Consider the following 27,361-nt stretch of genomic DNA (forward strand, 5'->3'; position numbering starts at 1 on the left):
AGGTGCAACCCAGGTTAAGAAGCTCATACGAACCCGTTAACCTGGGTTGAATGTGTGCTGGTTTAAAGTGGCCATATGAAAATGGTGTAAAGGTGGTTGTAACTGGGGTAGGCATTTGAACTAAATCAGTCAAAATAACTAGGAAAGATCAATATAACTGTTCGATTAGAATGTTGAATTAATGTGTTTTGGTAATTTCAGTGTGTATATTGTCAAGTCTACTATGATAAAGAATAGATGACCAGCTACATGGATAAATTTACATTGATACACTGGTTATTATAACATTTGTGGTTAATACTGTTACATCCCGCAAACAAAAGTGAACATGGAGAACATAGGTTATAATTTGAAACTCCAAGTATTAAGGTTCAGTATGTATCAATTATCATGAATATGTGTCATAGATAGATTAATGTATGTTACATACTGAAATGACTCATTAATTAATGTAAGGTTATTTCAAACACTTAGCTAGAGCCGGGTTGAAGGGGCTACGGGACATCTGGGTAATATGACTTTATCCTTACAAAGTTAAAATAAACAAGTACATCCTTGGGTCATTACTACCAAAAAAATCGGTCGTTTGAATTGCAAATTTAGGTCATTTGTACCCATTTGAATTTACAGTAATAGTGTATTACCACCACCATGACTGAGTCATTCACCTCACTTCTAATATCCATAACACTATACCCACTGCATGCTACTATGACTATACACTGAGCTATTTCCCAAAAACTGTTCAAGACTGATACTTCAGTATCATGCACAATCAAGGCCACCATGCACACTAGACTGTGTAGCTAAGTAATTTGTAATTGTTCAGTATTGAAAACCCTATAAGGCAAATCAGCTACATGAGCTGTCTGTCATGGACAAGGTTATAAATATATCTATGATATATACACAAATTCTGTTTTCGCCTTAGGTTTACCGCTATAGCGGATTATAACTACCTTTGTTATTGCTTCACACTTCAGTTTTTGTACTGTGTATAATATAGCAATGAGAAATGTAGACGTAGCTAGCAATACAACAATTCAAATTAAAGAAAGTCTTAATTCTCGGTCGCTCAAACTGTGGGCAGAGAAAGCTCTTCTGGCTGTTTCTTAAAATAACTATGACGTAATAGTTGACATCAGTGACCAAAAAGTCCCATAAGTGTTAGATATGAGCTATAACCGGAGCTATAACCGGAGTTATATACGTCAGTTGCAGCTTGTGAATCGCTTTGCGGGCACATGTCAGCAAGAGTTGCGGTGCCTTGATCTGCAAGCATGACAGGAGTGGTGTTGCTTTTCTGGTTATCTTGTGGAAATATCGTTGCAGTGTTGGGATGTTTTTGCGTTGAAGGATCATATGATTTGAATAACTTACAGTCTGCATGCCGTGATTACCGGTTTGCCCGTGACGTTTTCACAGCAAGAGTAGTTAGCCGTGATCTCGGTTCTTCATTCAGATCTAGATTTAACTACACGATTGAAGTAGTGTACGTATTCAAAGGGAAACGTCTGGTATGTCATTGAGTAGCTAGATACCACTTTGAAACAAATGGCATTGATAGTAATGATGCATTGATAGTTCAGTTGTTATGATAGGTCCAGCTAACAATGAATACCTAGCTATTGCTATAGAGCTTGCTCGCTAGATACATGACAACTGTACTATAGCTATAGTGTTAACAATATAGTATTTTTTAGCTAGCTATTAGTGTGTCCATCATGAGTGAGTGTGTGCATGTGCGTGTGTAATTATCAAGAAAGCTAAGATGAAAAGTGACCCAGGTGGAGTACATACAATACATAGTTAATTACAGTTAGCTACTACAGTGTGTGTGTGTGTGTGTGTGTGTGTGTGTGTGTGTGTGTGTGTGTGTGTGTGTGTGTGTGTGTGTGTGTGTGTGTGTGTGTGTGTGTGTGTGTGTGTGTGTGTGTGTGTGTGTGTGTGTGTGTGTGTGTGTGTGTGTGTGTGTGTGTGTGTGTGTGTGTGTGTGTGTGTGTGTGTGTGTGTGTGTGTGTGTGTGTGTGTGTGTGTGTGTGTGTGTGTGTGTGTGTGTGTGTGTGTGTGTGTGTGTGTGTGTGTGTGTGTGTGTGTGTGTGTGTGTGTGTGTGTGTGTGTGTGTGTGTGTGTGTGTGTGTGTGTGTGTGTGTGTGTGTGTGTGTGTGTGTGTGTGTGTGTGTGTGTGTGTGTGTGTGTGTGCCAGGTTTGATTCCCGATTGTGCCACTTTGGTGTTGTTGTTGTTTCCTTGAGCAAGAAACTTTACTCACATTGTTCCAGTCTACCCAGTTGTTAATGGGGACCTGGTGGCCTGGTGTCAACTGGGGAAGCAGCCCACCAAGCTGTAACGTCAATGGGTACCTGGTATTAACTGGGGAAGCAAATGCCCAACTGTCCTTGTCTTGCTTAGCGGTGTTTAGGTCATTGTGGAACTTCAGGTTCCGCGATCTCTTTCTGTGACAGTCCTCCTGCAGGTTACTAGCCCTACCCCAGGAGGATTTGTCTGCACAAGGCTCAAGTGCCTGAGTGGTGCACAGGCATCCCAGTGCTAGTTCACTGGGTCACAATAGCTGTGCTTTATATGGCTGCCGCAGGCTTTTTGTTTGCTTTGTGTGTGTGTGCGTATGTGTGTGTGGTGTCATAGTGTGTATATATGTGTCATTGTGTGTGTGTGTGTCACTGTGTGTATGTGTCATTGTGTTGTGTGTGTCACTATGTGTGAGAGTGTGTGTCTAGTCCCGCACCAGGAGGATTTGCTTGCGCTGACCTCTAGCACCTGAGTAACACACAGGTGTCCTAGTGCTGGTCCGGCACTAGGTAGTGTGCATGGCCTTGCATGGCAGCTGAAGGCTTTGCTTGTGCTTTGTGCGCATGCGTGCATGTCTCAGTATTACATGTAAGCATATGGAAGTGGCACCTTTCATGTGTTGTTATATAATGCTCCTATATACATTCACTGCATCAGCTTTATGTGTAATACACTGAAACCTCTCTAATCTGACACATCTGTAATCCAGAATACGTACCTCTACTGATAATCTGACATTGTTTTGTATACAAAAAAGTTAGCTTCTATGTTATACTACCTTAGTAATCCGACCTCCTTGCTAATCTAACACAATTTTCTTATCCCAATGAGTGTCGGATTATAGAGGTTTCACTATAAGCATTAGGATAATTGATCATCCAACATAATTATATCACTTGATGGTAAGATCAAAGTCAGTGATGTGCATGCATACATGGGGACAGTTACAGCATTCCCTTGGGTTAATCAATTTGGTATTTATTTTAGATCTCTACATTTTCTTACTTTCCACTGGCTTTTTAACCATCTAGTTAGGATTTTTTCTCTCTGTTTCCTTACCTTGTAGGCTACAGCTAACAGCTCTATGTTTATGTAGTGTCAGAACACAGAATGCTTTATAGTTTATTCACAAGTCCACCAAAGGTAATTTCTTGTCTAGGAAACATGACTCAAGGCGGTGCCTACATTTTCAAAAGATATTTCCTTTCATACATGCATATGCATGGCTTCAAAAAAAAACACCGAGAAAAAATCATTTAAGTACAATCAAATACTAGTGAAAAAATCTATATACATAGTTCTAATTGTGTAAAGTGATCAGCACAACTCAAGTACTGCTAAAAAGAGCATTCAAATAACATTTTTGATTTTGTATCAGTATAATATGTTTAATTATTATGGGTTTCAAATATTGCTTACTTATAACTCTGTAGCCAATGATACGGCTCTATTTCATTTTCACAGGTTGGTGATAGGATTACAGATCCTGGTCCAGATACACGGACATCATGTGGCAATCCTTCTCGTGTTCTAAACATCAATACTACCTATCTTGTTGGCATTGGAGGGCCATGTTCTAGACATGCAGAGTGGAGCCAATACAGCAGTATCCCTGTTAAAGTCATTCACGCAATAGATGATGGCTGTAGCAGTTGTCCTTACGCCAATGTACGCTTCCGTAAGACAATATACAGAATTGGTGAAGGTAGTGGAGAAGTATCAATTGAATTAACACTTAGTAGCTCATTATCAACCGATATTACTGTACAAATCAAAAGCAATGACATCACTGCAACTGGTGAGTAAACATCTTCCAATATTAACAACATATGTACATACACAGGAGGAGGTGTGGATTATGATTCTGGAACATATAATGTCACATTTTCAGCTGGATCTACTGTGGCAACTTTCACTATTCCTATAACAAATGATAATACAACAGAACAAGATGAAACTTTCAAACTGACAATATTAGAGGATTCACTTCCAACCTGTGCTTTTATTTTTCGTTTTGCATCTTCATCTAAGGTGACCATAGTGGATGATGATGATGATGAAGGTAAATCCTTTATTTGATATGCATACAGTATAATGTAGATGCATACTTAATAACATTGGTGCATTTAAAATACTTTTACAGTTAATATTCATACATGCAAACTTTTAGGATTTCATGTCATTATTATGAAATTACAGTGGGAATGATCCATATTAAATTTTGTGATACGTACTGTTTAGCTGCCACCATAAGCTTTGCTCTGTCAAGATACACTGTACAGGAAAATGCTGGAACATTACAACTTGTATTAGTACTTAGCAAGCCATTATCAACTACCTTCAGGGTAAGAATTCAAAGCCGTGACATTACTGCAACTGGTGGGTATAGATTAATAACATTAGTAAGGTATAATGTAATGTTTTTTTTTGCAGGCAATAATGTAGATTACAAATCAGGACCATATAAAGTTGTGCTACATCATGGAAATACCACAGCAGTACTTGATATCCCAATAGTTGATGACAGAGTGCCAGAGCGAAAGGAACGCTTTCGACTGGTTATCAGAAAGAATTCCCTTCCTAGCAGTGTCATGCTTGGTAACAATGCTAAAGCTACAGTTGCCATTGTTGATGATGACTAAAGCCAATCATTTCAATGTCTAGCTGCTCCCCCAATAGTGATTACGTAGTCTTTTGTTTATTTGCATACATTAGTGACATGCATGCATAATTGCAGAACATTATACCTTTCCTTGAAGATGTACATGTATTATTCAGAATCATTGTATCTCGTTTGTTAGGCATAGATGCTTATTAGATATGATGCATATTATAGAAAGTGATTTTACTTAGGTGAGAATTGTGTATAAATAATAGGTTGTAACTTGGTGACCACATGTGCTACACAACGGCGGATCCGGGATGGGACATTTGGGGCAAATGCCCCCCCCCCTTCAAGAAATTGCATACAAGATCGAGATACTCTAATAGAGCAGTCAATTACTCTAATAAAGCAGTCACAATGTTCATGAGGTAGTGCAGCTTACTTAAATAGGATTTTATTTTACATAACTTACGTGATATAATATATTTTTGTTGTGACCTTTTTTTTTTTGCTCTTCAACTTTTTCAGCAAGGTGCCCCCCCTTTCCAGACTCTGGATCCGCCCCTGCTACATAGCAAGAGCATAATACGTATGTAGCCTAATGTCACCACAGTACACATGAGCACATCAACTGTGAAAACATTATTATTTACATACAGTTAAACTCCTTTGCACATACACACAAATCTAATTCCACCAAATGGTTGCAGTAATTATGTACACAAATAAGAAGGGGAATATACAAAAATATAAACATGCTGCAAAAAAAAGTTCTCAGTTTACAAATAGCTATGTACAGTAGTACATCATCCTATATGTGTGTATATACTGTATGTCTCTGTGCAAAGCAAGGAAGTTACATTATTAAACTTTTGAAGCAAGCAATTGCAGCTGACACATATAGTACCAAAAGGCTGGGTGACAATAGACCAGCTGAAGAACCAGTTGAAGAACGCCTGTTGTTCAAAGTTTCAAGATGATTGGCAGGGTAGTCACTGCATGGTGTCCACTCATTGTAGTAAGAACAAGCTCCTCCAATACCAACAACATAAGCTGTGCCTACACTTAATATATGTCTCGGGTTTCCACATGTAGTCAGTAAATCAGGACCAAATTGTTCAGTGATCTGACCCACCTATAATAATGAAAACTCCATCTAATTTAACAACGCAAAGAAGTACAGAAAAACAAATTTCTAAGTATATGAACTATAGACACTGGTTAACTTCCTTACAGACTTGAATACATTTTTACAATAGTTGATATGCATATCCAGCTACATTGGTTATTATAAAAACCTTTAAGTTTTTAAGTATTGTAATTCCAAAGTTCTACAAATAGTTATAGTAGCACTATTTTGAACTTCATCGTACAATGTGCAAGGAATTTTTAAAAATCAGTACAAATTTAACACAAAAACAGTTTGTTTAGTAGGCATGACAACTAAATGTATTTTATTAACAAAATTCAATCATACGATTGTTACACACTGTTGGTTTTGCACTATATATATATTCATGGTCTTAATCTCCAACCACCAAAAGGCACTCCTATGATGGTTAATCTAAATGCAGAACAATTTTCAATTAATTCCTCATAGCGGTTTACCCTCTAGGTGCGACAGAGAGTTTGATTTTAATAATTGGTAATAACTCTTGATCAGATTTCCACCAAAATTGATACTGAGATTTGCCCCTTTAAGTGTGCCAAATTTTAGCTTGATTGAAGTACATATATATTTGAGTTTGCAGTGGATTTTACAAAGTATGCAAAATACGTAAGAAGAAAAGAAAAAAACAAAACTTTGGCCACTTGTAACTCAGGGCAATGTCCCAAATTTCGTTGTGGACACCCCTTCCTCTACAGCAAATTTGGTTAAGGGATCAAGAAGCTACATATGTCTCAAAATTACATTTTCTTCCTGTCAATATACTCATGGTGTGGTGTGCCAGCTTGTTGAGCTGCATAACACACTGCCATGTGTCTTGATAACCACCTTAACTCAAGCCTTCAAATTACAAGGAGAAACCTGGAGTAAACTGCAGTCAAAACTCTCTATAAGAACAGTTACCAATACGTTTTTTAAAGTGCATGGAAAAATGTTGGTGTTCAGGGTTTGAACCAGGTACCTTTTTACCTACCTCCTGAATAAACCCATCACCACTGAACCACTATTGTCAGCCATTCAGTTCACTTAATTTCTACCTTATAAATGAATAAAGTTCTAGTGTAAATCTATACTAGATTACAATCGTATAGCTAATGAAAAATCTATGTGTGTCGTACTATAAATTCTCAATAAAGTGTGCACTCTATTAGAGTGTTACAAAGTACGAACAGTCAAAGAACAAAGAAAAAATTCCATAATCATCATTGCAACTGCAAATAAGAAGAAACGTGAGCTTGATATCATCACCTTTGATATCAAATCTTTTTCATACTAGCCTATTTTTAAAGACCACCCCCTTTTCATAGCTGTGGATTAGATTAAATCTACTCAACGGTAACTATATAGAAATCTACTACCAATGAAAAATCAAAATTCTATGTGTGCCATATTAGAAGTCCTCAATAAAATGCGCGCTTTATTAGAGTATAGTCTCGCGTGGCCAGACCGCTTTTTTCTCTTTGTCATTGGGTAGGGAGAAAAAAGGGTCTGGAACAGTTCGAATCCCACAATCGTCTTGACACGTCACGAGGCTACGTCACAAGTAGCAACCCATGCGCTTAAACTCCATTGTAACAAGAATGCCACAGCACAACAATAAACAAAGACTTAGCTTACCTAAACAACTAACAATCGATTCAATCTATTATCGCCTCAAAGGCAGCTTTAGATGCTGATAGGTTTATAAATACGCGCAAGCGGCTACTATTTGAAAACGCATCACGTTTCTTTGGTTAACACCCCCGAATTAACCGGGGAGTGCCAAGACGAGTGTGGGATTCGAACTGTTCCAGACCCTTTTTTCTCCCTACCCAATGACAAAGAGAAAAAAGCGGTCTGGCCACGCGAGACTAATTAGAGTATTACAAAATAAAACAAATATGGTGTGTCATGTGGCCAAGAAAGCCGGCACACCACACCGTGAGTATATTGACAGGAAGAAAGAAAACAGCTTTTTCACACGTGCATAGCTCCATGGCCCCTACTCCAAAGCACACCACCTTTGCATTATAGCTGTCTGCCAGGTATGGTACGCCACACAACAAATTTGATTAAATTTGCAACGGCCATTTGCGAGATATGGGCATTCAAAGTTTCGTTTTAATTCCTTCTTTTTTCTTTCCTTCTTATGCCGTACAGGAGGCTACGGGGGTTTCAATTTCTTTTTGAACACTTTGCAAAAGTTACTATAAAATGCAAACGTGTACCTCGATTGCCTCAATCTTTAGCACAAATGAAGAGCATGTCACAGTGGATTCACTTAACAAGTTTGCTGTGAATATGAGGAAAATCCAAGGAGTTATGAGTGATTATTCACATAAAAAGGATCAAACTTCTGTCACAACTACAGGGTAAACCAAGTATAGGAATAACTTGAAAATTGGTCTGTAGATAGGCTAATCATCATAGCAGTGCATTTTGATAGCTAGTTTGAACAGTAATAGAGTTACAGCGACAAAGTTATAATACAAAAATCAAACAAAGGTAAAATCGTGGGATCGAGGTACTCTAATAGAGCAGTCACCACTGGGTAAAAAAAGTGTACAAAAAATGTCGGGAAAAACACCCCTTACTAGAGTTCAAACAAGGGACCTCTATACCTAACACCTGCATCCTTAACCACTGCTACCTTGGCTGATCACCTCACTTAATTTCTGCTTTATAAATGAAATTTCTAGTTGAAATCTGCTTATAATCAAATGTTTGTAATTTCATAGATCTACCAATAGAAGTACTAAATTGATCTATAACATTCTATGTATGTTCTATTAGAAGCATGTTCTATTAGAAGTCAAAAAAATGTGCACTCTATTAGAGTATTACAATAATATTATCAAAATTGAATTAAATCATGCAATGAAATACATTTATAAGTCTGTCTTCAATAATCATCATTGTGTCTGCATAGAAAAGAAGAAATACAAACCTCAAAGTCAGTCATAGGTTGGTTTTGGGGCCTTATAAAGCACAAAAAGAAGTGAAATCCACACAAAAACAGCCAAGCTGTGAAAAAATGGTGTGGCCTTAAAAATCCTGAGTGAAAAAAGTTGTGAAATCAAAGGTAGTGGCCAAGAAATGGCTGCAATGATGTTAATGCTAAAATTACTAATGGCTGTGTATATTGTTAAAATTTATTAGCATTAACATCATTGCAGCCATTTCTTGGCCGCCACCTTTGATTTTACAACTTTTTCACCCAGGGTTTTTAAGGCTGCACCATTTTTTCACAACTTGGCTGTTTTTGTGTGGATTAGAAAATATGCAATACAATACAGTTCTTCCATAACCATCCTTGCATCTACAAATAAGAAGGAATAATTATGGGTAAAATCAAGCCCTAAAGCCAACTTATGGCAAACTTTGGGTATAATTAAATACAAAAAGAAGTAAAATTCATGCAAAGCAACCAACCTGTAAAAGGGATGTAGCTTTAAACTAGGGGTGAAACAAATATTAAATTTTAGGTATTCGAATATTCTTCAAATTAACGAACGAATTAATGAATTATTCTTTAAGAATTTTCTGTATAATTAGGTGCTTGAAAGGGACAAAATCACTTTGATTACTACTAAAACTTTAAATGTTAAAAAAGAAAAGTCCTTTACATGTATTATTAAGATGAAAATTTATATCTTAAAATGACAGTTTTCAGTTGTCAAAATGTTTTCAAGGTTAAATGTGTACATTATCCAATTAACGAATATTTAACGAATAACGAATATTTCTTAATATTTCTTAACGAACGAATAACGAATATTCGTACTATTCGTTTCAGACTTACTTTAAACGCCAAAGTGAAAAATCATGAAACCAAAGGTGGCAGCCAAGAAATGACATAGATTGTTGAATTTCACCTTTTTTTCATTTCTATTGCATGAGGAAAGAGCACCTCGAGATGTATATTATTATACTGCAAGTCTGCAGCTTTTAAGTTATGCATGGGGATAGCTAGACCTTCTGTATTTGTACCACTTGGTAAACAAGATGAAATAATAATACATATACAAACAGTATTTTGATTCATTCATTTTTGTCATGTCTGCATGAATAGCCCCACTAGCTAGCAGAGAGGATACTATAAATGTATCTGATTCACTATCGTATCTTACATGCAGGTGTGGCAGAGAAGGGGAGAGGCAAGGGGGGCTGTAGCCCTTGTCAAAAATATTATGGAGGGGCTTAGCCTCCCCCAAAAATTATCCAATTGTGCTGTCAGATTGTAGTACACCACATAGCTAACTATACAAATGTTTAGTTACCTGCAATTCCACTGAATCAATTGAATCAAGATCAATATACCCTAATAGAGCAGTCACCTAAATACAACAATAACCAAATATAATGGTGACCACTAAAATCACTCACAGATTCAATTTGAGAGTAAATCTTTCCTGGAGGGAGGCTGGAATTCCCCCATACCCATTTTAGGTCCACTGGATACTGATATAAATGCTTCAAAATCGAGATACCCTAATAGAGCAGTCACCTTAGTACAACAGTCATACTACCGTAAGTTCTCTAAAAATTCGGCCCCTCTATTTATTCGGCACCCATATTGGACCTTATCCGCAATGACGTCAAAAATAAAAATGGACGCTATAGTAGGGGGACTTTGTACAGCGACTGATTGGAATAGATCCGCGTAGAGCCAGAAGTGTTTAAAGAATTGCGCCCAATCAACCTGTGAGATTTGTAAGTTGTAATCCGATGCAGAAGCACGTGCCATTTTGGTTGTTATGGCTGTGATGGTTGTTTTCTCGGCTGTGTTAGGTGCAATCTGTGAATTTGCGCAGTTTATAAATTGCGCTGCGCATTTTGTGAATTCATAAAATGCGCAACAATTTATAAATTGTTGCGCAATTTGTGAACTACCGTAAGAGCTGCGCATTTTATGAACTCTTTGGATTCTGGTCCATTCAGTGTACCGCCGTTACGTTCTTGGCTGATCAAGTGCGTATTATGGCTGCTTTCAGAGAGGTGTAATAAGCCCCACAGATTGGGAAGTTTACTGCTCTGCCCACAGATTGGTAGATGGCATGGATTGCAAATGATGCTACCAATAATTATCGTGTTTACGCCTGGTTATTAATGATTCTAATGGTCTAATGTGATCCAATTTTTTCATTTTCTTTTCTATAACTTTAATAAGCCCCTTGATAGCTATATGTTTACTACAAGGAACATGGGTCAAGATGGTTCCGCTTTCTCTGTATTGACTATCTCTCCCTCCAAGGTTCCTTTGCGTACTCTGCAGTTGGATTGGATAAGGTGCATTCTGTCTGATCAAGTTCCTGCATGGAGCACACATCCAACATCACGCCCCTGATGTACTAGCTAGAACACAATATTTATATTCAGTATAGATCTAATTGATTTTTTAATATTCAAATTCAGCTTGTGACAAAGTTACAATTTTAACTTGGAATTAGCTCCAATACAGCAGTTAGCTATACACAAACACAGGCCCATTCTTTGAACAGCATGGCCCTACAAAGTTAAAACTGTTTTCGTCCTGTGAGATTGTCACTTCATGCCTTCTTAAGCACAGCTGTCTGTGGTACCCCCATGAGCAACTATTGCACCTGACCTATACAGAGTTCACACACATAAATACAAGATTCGTTAATGTAACTAGAGCTTACCAAGGGAGTTGCATCATCATCCACCAAACCAATCATTCCACAGGAATGCCAATAGTCATTCAATGGTTCTAAATAAACAAAAAAATATATTTTCTCCACAGGATTATAATTATCACAAGGCATTGACTTCTATTGATGCACTATACTACGTATAAATGCATGTGAACACCATACTATTGACCTGGATGTCAAACCAATGCATGCACAGAAGTTTTGTCTACAATGTTTAACTTAACAATGTTTAACTTTTGCATACTGCAATTTCATTCTTTCAGCATTCTTTCGGTACTCTAAGTCTGCTGCCTCCCGAATTGCCTTATGGCGATCACAAGTAGTGAGGTGATCATATGATTTTTCACTGTGTTTTTGCTAACAGAATAATAACATATTGCTATAAACATAAGGGCATTGCTGAAATCACATAGACAGAACACCAAACACTACAGTTATAACAAAACCTCCATGCTTAAACAACTTGATAAAAGAAATATAGGCCGGACAAAGATTTTCACTGAAACTAAACATTTTCACTTCTTGATATGAAAAAACCTTGATCCCACAGAATGTATTTATACATGGCTTGTGTAGTTATAACTAGGAGGTTTCACTGGTCAAAAAAGCTATAGCAGTCTACACAAAATTGGTAATGATTTGTACCTCTGAGACTCCGACTCCATGTGATCAGGTGGTGATGACGTATCATCTGTAGGAGATGCTATAGGAGATACAATTTGATTTGACAATGGTTTGTCAGGTAACAGTGGTGGCACACTTTGACATGCTTGCTGTGGTGACATCCTTGAGCTAGTTAGTGGTGATGCACTTCTACTTGGTCGCTGTGGTGACATCTTTGAGCTTGATGGTGATGTACTTCTACTTGGTCGCTGTGGTGACATCCTTGAGCTAGATGGTGGTGATGCACTACTACTTGGTCGCTGTGGTGACATCCTTGAACTAGATGGGGGGTGATTAACTTCTACTTAGTCGCCGTGGTGACATTTTTAAGCTAGATGGTGGTGATGTACTTCTACTCAGTTGTTGTGGTGACATCCTTGAACTAGATGTTGGTGGAAACACAGTTGGTGGTAATTCATCAAATAGCAGTGACACATCATCTAGTTGAAAGCGCCACATGATTTTTTACATCATTATTGAACCACTAACCATCTTTGATAAGATCAGTTAAATCCTCTTCCATTATACAATGGTCAACTCCTTCGGGAAGTTCAGCAAATGGGGCTAACCTTGGTGGCTGGCCAAACACCACTTCATATCAGCTTTGTTTTAAAGTGCGACATACTTGAACATTTAAATTATCTGCAAGGGCACATTACATATTAGTTGGGCTCATACTAGTACTTACATTGAATACATGGCAGCCAGTCAGTCCAAGATACACAGTTGGAATCCTTGTGCTCACATTTAAATGCTTGCAACTGCTTTTCTACAAGATGGTTGCCCTTTTCAATTAAACCTTGTGACTGTGAATGGCGAGGTCTACCATTGATTATTGTCACTTCTCCTGGCCACGACTTCAATATCTCTCTAATAACTTCATTAACAAATTCCCTTCCATTATCTGACTGCAATATTTTGGAGAGCCCAAAATATGGGAAAACCTTGTGCACAAGCCCACTAGCTACTTCAATGGCACTCTTGTTTAACAGTGGCCATAGCACGTGAAACTTTGACCAGTGGTCCATGTAATGTGCAATGTAGCAATAAGAATCATCTGGCATGTGCCTCATATCTATCAAATCAATCTAAAATAAGCAAGAGTGAATAATCCTCTATGTAAATTATACTCTCTCTCACAACAAACCTGACAACGTGTTAAAAATCCTGATGAAATGATTGGCTTCAAAGGAGCAGTACAATTCTGTGGCTGCTTCAGCTGGCAAATATGGCATGTGCTACAAAAATATTGAGCTGCCTCCCTTGGCAAACCTTCATACATTCTTTGGACCTACAATAGTAACACAATTAGAAATTGTGATAATTGTGGGCAAGTTTGTTAAATACACATACTTAAGAATGCCAGGAAATATAATTAGACATACAAACAAAAGTGGGCAAAGTGTGAAATAGGTACTGCTATCAAACACTAAAGAAAATAAATGGCGCCTCTCAGAATGTTTTAGTTGAAAACCATACAAATATGAGATGAAAATGAGTTTTGAATAGTCTTAGTGTATCAAACATCAATCCTGTATTTTTTAAAATCGTCAAAACCCATTTTTTGTCTGCCTGACTGTCTGTCTGACTTGTCACAACGTCAGAGGCTAAACCAAAGCAAGCAGTACTTGGCCACCACAATGACAAACTCACGGATAAACCTTTCTGGTTCTGACAAGTGTCTGTTTTCTGTTATATTACATGATCATCTCCTTCATGCAAGGAAACCATAATAATAAGGTGTTAAATTTCTGTATAGACACTTTCCTTAGAAGAACAAGTCAAACAACTATTTGACATTTAAACTACTGACAGATACAATACATGTAGCTTCAATGATACAATGACATGACTGGACCACACTCTTAAACAATCAGAACACATACATGCCACACTTCAGAGCCACACAATTATGTCCTTTAATTGCAGTCAGCTGCTGTTGAAAACAAAACAATGGGAACTGCACTCCTATACCTTTAAGTATTATCAAGACACTCTAATAAAGCAGTCATAGCCAAATGTGTATAACATAGCTATGCCATAACAAGAACAGTTAACACACTAGTGCAATCAGAAACAAGTTGATGTTGTGCTACTTCTAAAAACCAAGCAACATGCAGCTAGCTAACTCATCTGGAATTAACCATTACTATTTTAACCAATTCGTTAATTATATCCCTGATAGATATATGCCAATATATTATGGTCAACATCCAAACCAAATTTTCAAACTCTTCTAAAGTTATGGCTGTGAATATAAGCACTTGTAGTCAGTATATTCACTGTTCAAATTGATTTCTTTGCTCAATTTTCTACTGTGTAGCACTATATTCCCAAAACTACTTCCACAATAGGCTAAAACATTAGTTGATCATCTCAGCAAAAGCCTGCATTGCACACACGTAATGATTTCTTTTATTATCTCAATATTATTTCCAACTCAGTACTCCAAGGAATGGGCTCACATGTTTAGTTACAACATTAAATTAAGCGTGGCTTTAATATAAACATAGGACCACCCCATCTTCACTATATTATGCAGTCTCAGTGACCATAAAACTTGGTGACACTGTAATAATATGACAGCATACACGATTCCCATACCTCTGCAAGCGTTTTCTTGTAGCCTACATGCCCATTTTCCGTTGAGTGCACACGTTCTAATATATCATAAAACTTTTCAGCTGTTGCCACTATGCGATGATGACCAAAGACAGTTTTGTCATTATCATTCTGTAATATAGTTTTGTGAAGAGAGGCACAAAAAACCATCATTTCTTACTCTATGCTTGGCTGGCAGACATAGGACATTTTCTAACTTCAACTCTGGATAGTTTAATAAAGCACTTCTTCGTTTTAATAACCCAGAATTTGAAGGACTTTGAAACATCGCTCAGCCTTTCAATTCCATTCAAAACGTCTATGATTTTCTTAGCCTTCTCCTCTGATACTGTCTTGCTTGTAGTGGTGTGGTCAAAATACTTCGTTCTGCAGAACTTTTCGAACAGCTCTCTGTGACCTTCTTTCGACATACTGACTAGCTAGCTAACTCGTTGAAGCTCACACCTCGCAAGCACTATAAGAACCACAAGGAGCTAGGTCTCGTGAACCACCAGGTGTGAAACGAAATTAGGTCTAAATCGCGTGAACTACCAGGTGTGAAACGATAGTAGGTCGTAAATTGCACACTCGATCGCACCGCACCGTGTCCTCATTCGAGCTGCGCAATTTATAAATTGTTGCGCATTTTATGAATTCACAAAATGCGCAGCGTAATTTATAAACTGCGCAAATTCACAGATTGCGCCTAACAGCTGAATTGTTTCGCGCCGAATCGGGAAAGGGGGTAATGACAAGTAAAACTGTGTGATCCTTTCCCAAGGAATGTTCTGTGCTCCTTGAATTACCCGTTAGCGTGTCTAAGGCTATTTTCACTGCTGTGTGTGTGTGTGTGTGTGCGTGCGTGCGTGCGTGTCATTGTGTGTGTGTGTGTGTGTGCGGAAGGGGGGAGGGGGTAACTCCGGCGCACACCGCCATATCCCAATGATTGATGGTGCTATGAATGACACTGTACTTAATATAGGTTTGCCAGAAGTAATGAGCAGTAGCATACTTCAAGCTGATCTGAGAGCAGATACAGATGATGGTCTAGAACACGGTATGCTAGATTTAACTGGTAGACTGAATGCCATTTAAACCCCTGCATTGTAATGGACCACAGACATGTGATCAAAGAGTTTCATTCACAGCTACGGATGGAACCAGCAGGTATTTATTTGTTTGGTGAAATTTAAAATGATTCATTATAATATGAATAGATGATGATCATGCATTAGCTAAACTTACCCAAGAGTTTACTAGAAGCAAGGAGATGTGGCATGGTGACTACTGTTGTGTTCCAGACTGTAGAAACTCTTCTGGCAGTAATAAGAAGCGAATCCAATTAGGGTTACGAAGAATTTAATATCATTCTTTTCCCAACATTCAATCCGCCAAAGGAAAGTTATGGATTAAATTGATTCGTCGCGATCCTGGTACCAATTTTGTTGTAAACAAGCACACCAAAATATGCTCTGCACACTTCAAGCCTGGAGATTTTACTTTGCTGGATGAATTGCTGGAGGGTGGAAGACGACGCCTAAAGCAATGTGCAGTTCCATCAATTTTCCCTTGGCATGACACAAAAGAGCGTAGGTCATTGATATCTGTGGAGCTGGAAATGGAAATTATAGAGACACCGGATTTAGAGTTATCATGTGACATTGACCCTGAATGTGATTCAACGCCTTCCAACTCAGATTTGCTGAAAGAGAATTGTGATTTAAAATTGAAACTAGTAGAACTGCAAAACCAACTCGATAAATCATTTTTCAGATTAGACAGCATTAAAGACGATGATAGCTTGATAAGACTCCACACCGGATTTTTCGACTATGGGACGCTATTGGCATTTTATGAAGAAATTCTTGAGCCTGATGCAAGTGTGATACGACAATGGGGCGGAAAAAGAAGCGGACTTGACTATGACGAATCAAAAGTTGGACCCTCGTTCAAACTACCACTGATTGAACAGTTTTTTTATGACACTGGTTAGAATCAGGCTAGGAATGCCTGAAATGGATGCTGCCAACAGATTTGGTATTTCGCAAGCATCAGTTTCAAGAATTACAAATACGTGGATAAACTTTATGTATCGCAGCTTTAAGTCAATTGAAACATTTCCTCCATGGCACATAGTGAAGAAATATATGCCTGAAAGCTTCAAGAAAGACTACCCTAACACACGGATCATAATAGATGCCACAGAATTTCGAATTGAGCGACCTTCTTTCTTGCTAACTCAAGCGTGCACCTTTTCACCATACAAAAACACAAATACCATCAAGGTTTTGATAGGAGTGACTCCAAGTGGTGCAATCTCCTTTGTGTCTGAGGCATATGAAGGATCTATTTCAGATCGTAAGCTGGTAGAAGTCAGTGGTTTGTTGGAAAAATTGGAACCAGGAGATGAAATCATGGCGGATAAGGGATTTACGATTCAGGATCTTTTAATTCCTTATGGTGTTCGCCTGAATATGCCTCCGTTCCTTTCAGCCAATAGTCAGATGGCGGCAAGTGATGTATTTTTGACGAAAAAAATTGCTCGCTTGAGAGTACACGTGGAAAGAGCAATAGGACGCGTTAAGGAGTTTCGGATCCTATGAGATGAAATCCCTACATCGGTGTGGGACTGTGCTAATCATTTGATTTATGTCTGCTGCATGCTTTGTAATTTTGGACCACCTTTGGTTTGTTAAAACATTGTTTTTAATGATTATTGACTGATTATTAACAGAAAATTTCATGAAATGCATACCATTAAATAACTATTTATCAATAAAAACTGTGGAGTCATAATGATTAATGCCGTTGTATATAATCAGTAGAGGAAATGGATCAAAGGATTTCCACTGTTCCAGTAATTCAGCAACATTCATAGGAATAAAAATTCCACCTCTCATCTTGGGAATAGGAGGTGGATGAAAAGGAAATCGTCGTGCAAATGTAAATGTATTTCTTGAGCCAGTAACCACAATTATTTCCCTGCTCAAGCCAATGGCAAGCAACCGTACCTCTAAATCACCTCCCCACTCTCCTTGATGTAAAATCCGCAGCTTCTTTTGTTCCCATTGTTGAGGTGTCATACCATCTTCTAAGCGTACACCAGGGTATTTTTCCATACAGATTAATGCCAGAGTTCTCAACTGGATAGCTATAGAAGTATCACCATGGCAATCTGGCTCAATCAAACCAGCCTGGTGTGCAATTGAATAATAAAGGCAATTGCCATCACCATTAACTGGGTGACAAACACACCCAAGCTGTTGAAACAAATCGATTGGCGGTTTGCTATCTGGCGAGATTGATAATACCTGGATATCTTCACAATGTTCAGATGCCTTATTTTCTTGGTGAGGAGTCAAGGGCTCTTCTTTAGCAGCACAAGTAAACACAGATGAAGCTGTTGCATGTGGTGAATTGAACGAAATAATAGTGCATGGAACTGCAGATGGCAAAAAAGTATCAAAATAAAACGTGCGAGCCTTGGAAATCATCATCTTACTGAATTCCTCATCATAACTGATCCTCTCCACTACAATGCCTTCATTTGGGGACCATACCACAAAATCACACCAAAGCATTTGGGTGACAAATAACTGTGTTTGTATCTGGTAAAAATACTGATGTTTTCTTCTCAATTGTAGCCTTCCATTATTCTCTTCTAAACAGAATGAAGGAACATCTACTGCAGCAACGGAAAAGGATTTGTTTGAACAAACAAAGGGACATTTCACCTCCAAACACCCAGTATCCTGCCCAACTTCAATGACAGAATCTGGGGTAGCAGCTAGCCAGGGAATTGCTGGATTCACAAAAAGTCCACACTTTTTAACATTCAGTACGACTCCCTTCTTCTCTTGGTGCTTGATGTAACACTGGATCGCAATTTCTTCATTTCTCTCTCCATACTTAATAGCTGGTGAGTTTATAGGCTTCGGAAACAGCTTATTTCTTAAGAACACTTTCACATCTGATTTCATTCGTCTGTTGCAAACACTCTTCATTATTGATGATGTAATTCTCAGTTTGCGCTCCTCATGCCAAAGGTCTGACTTTGATTGTTGACGAGTAGCCATTTCTAATTCTGCTGCTTCAGACGGCCCTATACAGATATGCTCTTCATAGAGCTGCCTGACAAGATGTAGAGGTGCAGGTATATCGTTTACTTCATGCTGACTAGCAATAGTCTCTGTGCTGCAGTAACAGTGATCATGGCCCACATTGTCAATCAGCCTTGACAAATCTTGCTTGAATTTAATCTGCTTCGATTCTGCCCTAGCCCTTCTTTCTTCCCGCATTTGCTGTGTTCTGTTTATTGATGGAGCAGGCTCGTCATCAAACAACTGGATAAAGCAAGATGTTCCATATCTAATTAACTTTGATTGAGTTGCGACCGCTTTCTTTTTACTTGCATCATTAGTTGCAGTGAGAATGGCACAGGTGGAAGCAGCTTTCTTTGATTGATCCAACTTCACTAGTCTATTCCATAAATTAGCTTTCCGCTCGGGTTGCAAGACTCTCCTGGATGTTGGTCGGCAATCCCAATTGTTCACTGAACAAAGCTTTGGTCTCTTTTCGACCCCATATACTTTCTTTGTCAGACGAACCAAATCAGTTGGTCGTGCATCTACTTTCATCCTCCTAGGCTGGATCCAGGCTTGAAGTTTCTCTGTGCAGCCCTTACGGTCTTCCTCATCCATTCCTAATCTGAAATACTCTTCAATGTAGTAAAGTGTTGCAGTCACATGATTGCAACACCCAGACAGTCCAGCTGGGCAAACGCAAAATGCTACTTTAACCTGAGCAGTAAGTGTTGATACCACAATGAACACATTGTACATCTTGTTCTTTTTCATCGAAGGTAAAACTGATGATCCTATACAAATAACATCAGGCTGAGTTGGCATAGCATGATACCTAATCTTCTGGACATGGCCGTCCACAAAAAAACGATAAGCTTTGTCCAGCGTGCGGGTATACACAATGGGATCTCCAACGTCAGAATCTACTGGTTTGTCACCTTCACAGTGTAGTAATGAACTGTTTCTTCTCTCTATGATGTTATCGACACGGTCAGCTTTCTGAACAAGTGCCTTACGTTCAACTAAAAACTGGTAGATCGTGCTAAATGTAACTTTTGGAATTTTGTGTATTTCTTTTGTCCACTGAGTGTCATTTGACTTTGGCATCGATTGCAGTAAAACAGTCTCAGTGTTACAAGGTATTTCCAGCAACTTTTTCTTAACATTGGAGCCACCATCAGGATCAATGATGTAGATATCCCAACCATATTTGATATAATCATATACTCTACAAATTAATGCACAAAGTATACTATGAACTACCTAGGAAGCAATATAAACATACCTTTGAATTAACTGTGGCTTGTTTCCACTGACTGGTGCATCCCGACAAACAAGCCACCTCTTTAGCTGGGTAACATTCAAATCCCTTGGGTCTATCCCGCCAAGTGATGCTCCAGGAATGTCATTCTCAGTAAGAATGACCATATCACAGTTTTCCTCTGCTTGCTCCTCATCATTGGTACACTGGGATACCGGGAAATCAGAAACAACATCTATGGTAAAGTATTACGCTGAATTCAACAGTTTAGCATTCAATACACATCTTACCACAATCAAGGTGTTCATCTGATTCTGTGAACAGTTCAGTCTTCACTTCAGGCATACCTATCAAATTCATATTTTAAGCATTCACACACATGAATTCACATCTTACTCTGATATATACTTTCATCTGTTTCTAATGATTGTTCAGTTTGAATTGTGCCACTGCTAACAAATCCTGGTAAACCTATACGAAGTCAAGAGTAACAGGCATACATCTCTTCGAATCATTGCTATCATACTATGATCCAAATTTCTGTCCATTTCTGCAGGTGGCTCAATGCGAAGTGTGTCGTAGTTTGCTGCAACAGATAACCTTTATGAGATTCATGCATCTCTACTACTTTTATTTACCACAATGTAGTGGATCTTCCTGGTAGTTGTCAGCCATCACCATCTCAGGCAGTTCATTGTCATTGTAATCTACATACCATACCACAACATTATAGCTTGCGACAAATATTTTAGTAGCGTAAGTGACCGATTATCGAACGGTACCTATTATCGAACATAAAAATCACGTAACGTATTCGGAAGTTTACAATTATATTCCGCATACTCGTAAGGTGCTTATATGGAGAATTCCAATAGTGTAGCCTATTCTTACTGAGTATTCCATCCTTTAGAGTTTATGTGTGGACATCACAACAGTCTTGATACTCATCACCACTGACGAAGAAATGAAGAAAAAGAACACAGAAATTGCCGTGAAAGAACTACAACTCGAGGGTGACTTTGGCGGCGGAATTGGCGGACTGTTCATCGTTTTTCTGAGTAAAAGATGTATCCACGAAGACTGTACAGAAGGGGTTGCTGTAAGCAAGGATGATAAGACTGTGTTATTGTTCATAATGTGCTGATTTTTTTACTGTACGCATTTAACACTAAACGATTCGCCGTTGTAACTCACAAGTGCATGCTTGTATCAAAACTATATTTCAGTTACAGTATCATGGTACTTCAGATAATACGTTGATATAATAATCAAGAGTGTGTAGGTTGCACTGAGGTCACCAGAGAAGAAAAGGTGTAAAACGTTCGATAATTGATTAACGGAAATTAATGGGCGTTCGATAATAGGTATCGGTGTTCGATAATTCATATTTTACGGAATGCAGAAATCCACTCATAACACGGACACTAATCGGATACTATTGCTCAAGCTTATGTGAGGTATTCTACGAGAAAGGCGCTACCTCCTGCTGAAATTTCCAGGTTGATACTACTTTCCTGGAGACATTTATGAAGTGAAGTATAAACCTTGTTCGATAATCGGTCACTTACGCTACATACCATCTTGTGCTTCTTTATCGCCTCGAACTGTCAGTGAGGTAGCACCTTTAAGTTTGCTTGGCTTTACCATCTTTAAACCTTCAATGGCAAAACAAGGATCATCTAAACCGTTTTACAAAACAGTCACTGCATTAGCTAACACTTGTGATATTACCTACAGTAGGCCGCACGGGAGTTACCCCCCACACAGAGCAGTGAAAATAGCCTTAGACACGCTAACGGGTAATTCAAGGAGCACAGAACATTCCTTGGGAAAGGATCACACAGTTTTACTTGTCATTACCCCCTTTCCCGATTCGGCGCGAAACAATTCAGCCGAGAAGACAACCATCACAGCCATAACAACCAAAATGGCACGTGCTTCTGCATCGGATTACAACTTACAAATCTCACAGGTTGATTGGGTGCAATTCTTTAAACACTTCTGGCTCTACGCGGATCTATTCCAATCAGTCGCTGTACAAAGTCCCCCTACTACTATGCGTCCATTTTTATTTTTGACGTCATTGCGGAAAAGGTCCATTTCCTCTAATAAAAAATTCGGCACGTTTCCTATTTTTGCGATGGATGCTGATAGTGACGAGAACGTCAGAGTTGTCTAGTCTTAATATCGACAATACAAATTATACTGTGACGAGTGGTCGATCAACTAAAATTAGTGGTGATTACCATCTAATTATAGGCCGAAATTCGGCGAGACGAAAATTCAGTATTGATTTAAAAATATGCCGAATTTTTAGAGAACTTAGGCCAATGAAACTTGATTAGCAGTTTCGCGTCATCGTCCGCATACTTTTGATACATGTACCCGCATAGGAATTCATTATTGAAATTTCAGATTGAAATACTCTAATAGAGCAGTCACTTTTACTCTAATGAAGCAATCAACTATACTCTAATGGAAAAATCATTTGTTATATGGATTAGTAATGTACTTTAGCTATTTAATGCAAGAGTAATCAATGTAGATCTCACTTTTTTTGGCAGAAATCTTCATGTTTGGGATGTGTGTTGTGCTTTTGGAAAATAATGAATAATGAACAATAACCGCCCGCCCTCATCAAATTTTCAAAAATCTGAGCGAGAAACTGGTAATCAAGTTTCATTGGCCTAATACGGTAATATTAATAGTATTCTGATAAATTGCTAAAATCACTCCCAGATTCAATCTGAGAGGGCCTAATTTTCAAAATTTCTCTTGAGGGGGGGTGAGGACATGTCCCCAGACTCCCCTAGATTGGCATGCTTTGTGCATGAAAGGCACGTCACCGCCTAGATAAGTCTAGCTACACCTCAAACCCCTAAATAAAGGTGTCGCTTCTGCCCCTGCTTACATGATATCTAGCAATTTGTTGAGTTCAACTATTAAAACATTTAAGGTCTATCAGCAACTGCATGGGGGTGAACGATATAAAACATCTTGAACCATTAAAACATTCAAGTTCTAAGTGGTTGGGGGCTATACCCCCAGAGCCCTACATCTATAACTCAGTAATGCTGTTGGAAACCTTCTTTGAAAAATCCTGGCTATGCCCCTGATTATGCTAATATTTAAACTAGCCAATTTGTCTTTTGTTGTGCATAATTAAAATTCAGTACATATTGCAATTCCATTAATTTACTTTTTTCATTGGGAGGGAACTGTAACTAGAACCACATAATGTTACATTAAAGTTCAAGCTGCAAACAATACTCAGAAATTTACAATTTATCTATGGTGTTTTCATACAGTATGAAAATTTTTTCTCAACCAAGCCTTAATTGAGCTTGTAATTCACCTTTGTACACACACAATAGCATATTCCCTTTCTACTCAAAAACGGAGCAGCTTTCCTAGGTTGCACAGGTGTTGCAATGATGACATGAAACTTGTAAGATACCATAAACTTCATCAGAAACCAGTGGTAAACTGGTTTCTGAAGTTCACCTGTATTTCAAATTGGCAAAAGTATATATGCCTCAGAGTATGCACACACACACCACACACGCACGCGCACACACTGTGAAAAAAGCTCAGAATAATAAGGTCTATAACAGTCTATTTATTATGTTAGTATTGGAATGAAATAGTACAGCATATATTAATAGATTAGGACTTTACTATAACAAGCTTATTGAATACATTTAAGACAGTCATATATTAGAGATTAAATCACTAGTATAGTGCAGTGTATTATCAGACTATACTAAGCCTATTTCAACCATATATTGGCTACTATACTACTGTACTTTTTTACTTTTCTATAATCTGTGGCTACCTTAATTAAATAATTTCTATAATTATATTTGTAATGAATTAAATTCTGTAAATATGTTAAAACCACAATAGGTACAGCTAGTAAATCAATGTCTCCTTGGCCGGCCATGACAGTATCAAATCAATTTCGTCATTTATCAGTCTTTATCCAACTGCAGCAGGTAGACAGTAAATACAATTCACAAATTCTATTACAAATTACCTGTATTATCATCACTATGTGACAATCTGTTAGTTGGCTTGGCAGAACTGTCCCACAGCTCTAATACAAAGATGGTAAATATAATGTGTATTCTGGACAATCGTTGGACTTACAGTTTGTAACAATAAGAATCTCATAAAACCAAGACCTTGTCTGGAAACCTAGTATTACCATGTAGAATGGTGGCTAGGTCCCACAACTCTATTAAAGATGGTAAATATAATGCGTATACTGAACAATCGTTGTACTTACAGTTTGTAACAATCTTTTAAAACTGAGGCCGAGTCTGGGACCGACAATCCATGTACAACTAAGACAAGTCTGATAAGACCAGGTCTCACAACCCTAAATGGAGGCAAACATCTGGATTACTTGGTGTACTTACAGGTGTTATCAGTGAGTCTAACCAGACATAAAATAGCCACTTAGTATGTGACTTTGTTGGGCTAACGTGTTACGTAAGCTCACAAGAAGCATCTGATACACTGATAACCAAGTCCAAGAATCTTGTAATCACTAAGTACAACTGAAACAAGACTAAATATAATATAATTTGCATACTCTCAGTGAACTTACTTTTGTTAGCAATACGAGCATGGTCAGTGAAATAAGGACAAACAAGATGGAACAGGTTCTTGAAAGCACTCAACTCATTTACAGTGCCAGACAAGGTAGCAGCCGTCAGCTGTTGATAAAAAGTATGAAGAAATGAGACCAGTTTCCACAAACCTAAACGAAGGTAAATATAAATTGTATACTAGACACTCTCAGTATACTTACTTACAGATGTTAGCAATAAGAAGAATTTCCTAGAACTGAGACCAAGTCTGTAATTCCTACCCTATTAAAAAGAAAATGAATAAAAACACAATCAGGCTTAATGCACTTACAGCTGTAAGTATAATTAGAAGATGACGTTGAACAACTCCGTGAAAAAAGAACAAAACTGTCCACATATGGTCGCTACCAGATTCTTTAAAGGAAGCAGCTGCCATTGAAGGAAACTAACACTGCAGATGTTGTACACTGACAGCCTGTAGAACTAAGAGGTTCGACAAGAAACTGTACCTCTGAAGAGATAATATACAAAATCATAAGAGGCAGACCATGCATACTCTTACCGTTGATGGCTGATGAACTGTATCCACTCGTAATCCGCCATAAGCTGAGATAACAGGATATAAAACATGTAAAACGTACACAGCAACACCAAAGTTGAATCATTTTTGGGCCATTGTCATACAATACACAATAAACAATTTAATACGGCTAAACCTATCGTACAAGCTATCATTTTAGTCTAATACTTACTCATCTAGAGCTGTTTTTGATTGCTGCCATCGTAGGAATTGTCCACTTGGCCGTGCCACTTCACCACTACAGCCAGCAGGGATGTACATAACTATCATCGTGGCTCATTGGACGATGGCGCCGATCGCGCACACTCTCCGCGAGATACACCGTCATATCACTCACTTTTACAATCTCTGATACAACAATAGCGACAAAGATGGCAACTTAATTGCATCTAATACGCATGCGCACACCACTGACCCCTTCAATTTTAAACAAGCATTACTACGAACTTTTGCAGGTGTGTTAACTGTGCAAGAAAATCTAGATTTGTATGACTCTTAGATTGAATAATTAATTTTTCTGGTATTATATGCTTTACTGCATGAAAATGTGTGCGTATGAAATTATCACAACAAACTGAAGCTAGTTAGCTAGCTATAGTGATTAACAGAAATGTAGCTACTTATTGTAAAATCATCATGACTTTGTTTGGTACAGTAAAAAAAAATCTTAAGTCACATGAGATGGTGATAATGAGATGGTGAAGCTAAAAATAATGAGATCTGATGGTGAAGCTAACGAAAAGTTATCACATTTAGTTAAGTAAACAAAGCCATACAAAGAATGTGTATTAAACTAAAGTATAATCTGTTTCCCATAATATAAGATGGGGTTTATACTAAAGTATAAGATAGTTAGTATACTGAGATTATTTGTATAGTTTAAGCCATTAGATATACCATCTTATATTCCTCTTTTTTCACAGTGACACACATGCACACACTCACACACACACTTGTAACATCTTAGGAATGTGTTTAACCACATCCTGTTTACCCCATATAAGGTTATTTGTTTCTATAAGTTGTGGATTTTTGAGTGCTATTAAAAGCATTCTTCGTTGCTGTTCTGTGTGTTGTACAGGCCCTGACCTACAGGCTGCTCAATGGAGTAGTAGCCTGGTCCCCTTTGGGGTTGACCAAGTCAGTCCTCCCAGGGTTTAGACTCTAAACTCTTTACAAATAATGTAGGAATCCATGGACTAAAATTAGCAAAAAAAGAAACAGTATGATATAACAGAGTTATGAGGAAAATCCCATATAACATAGTTCACTTTATTCATTGTAAAATAATTAAAAATTAAATGAAATTTCTTGCACGAAAATTTTGCAAAATATCGAGATGCCCTAATAGAGCAGCCATTCAAGTAAATCATATGACAATATCATGAAGGAAAAGCAAGGGGTGATATTTCTGTGGGCAGGAAATCCCGAACCTTTACTTTCCTACTATACAGTCATATGATATACTTAGTGTTCATACCTGATAACTTCCTTTAAATACTTGTAAAATTTCCACAGTATACTGGCAAATGTTACCAAAATCAACATTAGCTTCAACTGTCTTGCTCAAAATGACACAGTGGATGTTCACCTTTTACTGGGACGATATGATTTTAGCCAACCGTCATGCATCCTACAAGACAAGACCAGAATAGCATTTACGGGTAATTCAACCACAAACACTGTCATTTACTGCAATGGTTTTAATTTATTATTCATCAACACACAAAATGTTTTAATAAGCAATATTGAGATGGTGAATTGTGGAAATATTGTTAGCAGTATGATAAATCAAAGCTTTAGCAATGTTATTCCTCAGATATATTTTGGTACAGGATCTAGG

At 37.9% G+C, this 27,361-nt stretch overlaps 4 protein-coding genes and 2 long non-coding RNA genes across 15 annotated transcripts; 3 read left to right on the forward strand and 3 right to left on the reverse strand.

The window, feature by feature from the left end:
• Positions 1-1,209: 1,209 nt before the first annotated feature.
• LOC136263245 (sodium/calcium exchanger 2-like) lies at positions 1,210-5,128 on the forward strand. The gene is made up of 5 exons (XM_066057753.1): positions 1,210-1,517; positions 3,774-4,107; positions 4,153-4,371; positions 4,551-4,688; positions 4,743-5,128. Exons 1-5 carry the CDS (start codon positions 1,281-1,283, stop codon positions 4,949-4,951), a joined length of 1,137 nt encoding a protein of 378 aa, XP_065913825.1. The 5' UTR covers positions 1,210-1,280; the 3' UTR covers positions 4,952-5,128.
• A 5,525-nt stretch (positions 5,129-10,653) lies between these two features.
• On the forward strand, positions 10,654-16,334 carry LOC136263472 (uncharacterized). The gene is made up of 4 exons (XR_010704660.1): positions 10,654-10,774; positions 15,983-16,057; positions 16,121-16,167; positions 16,218-16,334. It is a non-coding gene; the product is annotated as an uncharacterized lncRNA (long non-coding RNA).
• On the reverse strand, positions 11,443-13,081 carry LOC136263471 (uncharacterized). The gene is made up of 4 exons (XR_010704658.1): positions 12,889-13,081; positions 12,382-12,839; positions 11,725-12,093; positions 11,443-11,669 (listed from the first exon to the last, which is right to left on the reverse strand). It is a non-coding gene; the product is annotated as an uncharacterized lncRNA (long non-coding RNA).
• On the reverse strand, positions 13,552-22,292 carry LOC136263470 (uncharacterized). The gene is made up of 8 exons (XM_066057997.1): positions 21,921-22,292; positions 20,982-21,050; positions 20,870-20,929; positions 20,740-20,814; positions 20,634-20,690; positions 20,368-20,578; positions 16,246-20,310; positions 13,552-13,690 (listed from the first exon to the last, which is right to left on the reverse strand). The coding sequence occupies exons 1-7, from the start codon at positions 21,988-21,990 to the stop codon at positions 17,766-17,768; spliced, it is 3,087 nt and encodes a 1,028-aa protein (XP_065914069.1). The 5' UTR covers positions 21,991-22,292; the 3' UTR covers positions 13,552-13,690; positions 16,246-17,765.
• Positions 17,007-17,603, forward strand: LOC136264766 (uncharacterized). The gene has a single exon (XM_066059536.1). The coding sequence runs from the start codon at positions 17,007-17,009 to the stop codon at positions 17,601-17,603; it is 597 nt and encodes a 198-aa protein (XP_065915608.1).
• Positions 22,293-24,186: 1,894 nt separating the features above from the next.
• LOC136263831 (uncharacterized) lies at positions 24,187-26,984 on the reverse strand. 10 transcript variants are annotated; one of them, XR_010704808.1, is made up of 10 exons: positions 25,691-26,984; positions 25,501-25,544; positions 25,270-25,391; positions 25,160-25,220; positions 24,956-25,108; positions 24,765-24,916; positions 24,632-24,724; positions 24,493-24,580; positions 24,380-24,439; positions 24,187-24,329 (listed from the first exon to the last, which is right to left on the reverse strand). XR_010704808.1 is itself a non-coding variant. In XM_066058455.1 (5 exons), the coding sequence occupies exons 2-5, from the start codon at positions 25,372-25,374 to the stop codon at positions 24,834-24,836; spliced, it is 402 nt and encodes a 133-aa protein (XP_065914527.1). In that variant the 5' UTR covers positions 25,375-25,449; positions 25,501-26,978; the 3' UTR covers positions 24,731-24,833. The 10 variants fall into 10 exon arrangements, 2 of the variants coding, with proteins under 2 accessions (XP_065914527.1, XP_065914528.1); XR_010704806.1 differs by having other exon boundaries at positions 24,188-24,329; positions 25,270-25,449; positions 25,691-26,976; XR_010704807.1 differs by having other exon boundaries at positions 24,188-24,329; positions 24,787-24,916; positions 25,270-25,449; positions 25,501-26,977.
• Between the last annotated feature and the right edge of the window lie 377 nt (positions 26,985-27,361).

Source organism: Dysidea avara, chromosome 8 (assembly GCF_963678975.1).
Source record: "Dysidea avara chromosome 8, odDysAvar1.4, whole genome shotgun sequence".
NCBI lineage: Eukaryota > Metazoa > Porifera > Demospongiae > Dictyoceratida > Dysideidae > Dysidea > Dysidea avara.

What these genes read in the sequence shown, in the direction of transcription:
- LOC136263831 (XM_066058455.1), bottom strand. Translation starts at nt 25,374, where the DNA reads ATGGCAGCTGCTTCCTTTAAAGAATCTGGTAGCGACCATATGTGGACA. An exon ending in TTCTAATTATACTTACAGCT is followed by an intron (nt 25,221 to 25,269) that starts GTAAGTGCATTA and finishes TCTTTTTAATAG; the next exon opens with GGTAGGAATTACAGACTTGG. An exon ending in CTTATTGCTAACATCTGTAA is followed by an intron (nt 25,109 to 25,159) that starts GTAAGTATACTG and finishes ACCTTCGTTTAG; the next exon opens with GTTTGTGGAAACTGGTCTCA.
- LOC136264766 (XM_066059536.1), top strand. Translation starts at nt 17,007, where the DNA reads ATGCCTGAAATGGATGCTGCCAACAGATTTGGTATTTCGCAAGCATCA.
- LOC136263245 (XM_066057753.1), top strand. Translation starts at nt 1,281, where the DNA reads ATGACAGGAGTGGTGTTGCTTTTCTGGTTATCTTGTGGAAATATCGTT. An exon ending in TATTCAAAGGGAAACGTCTG is followed by an intron (nt 1,518 to 3,773) that starts GTATGTCATTGA and finishes TCATTTTCACAG; the next exon opens with GTTGGTGATAGGATTACAGA. An exon ending in CCGTGACATTACTGCAACTG is followed by an intron (nt 4,689 to 4,742) that starts GTGGGTATAGAT and finishes TTTTTTTTGCAG; the next exon opens with GCAATAATGTAGATTACAAA.
- LOC136263470 (XM_066057997.1), bottom strand. Translation starts at nt 21,990, where the DNA reads ATGGTAAAGCCAAGCAAACTTAAAGGTGCTACCTCACTGACAGTTCGA. An exon ending in CGATAAAGAAGCACAAGATG is followed by an intron (nt 21,051 to 21,920) that starts GTATGTAGCGTA and finishes TATGGTATGTAG; the next exon opens with ATTACAATGACAATGAACTG. An exon ending in AGATGAAAGTATATATCAGA is followed by an intron (nt 20,691 to 20,739) that starts GTAAGATGTGAA and finishes TGAATTTGATAG; the next exon opens with GTATGCCTGAAGTGAAGACT.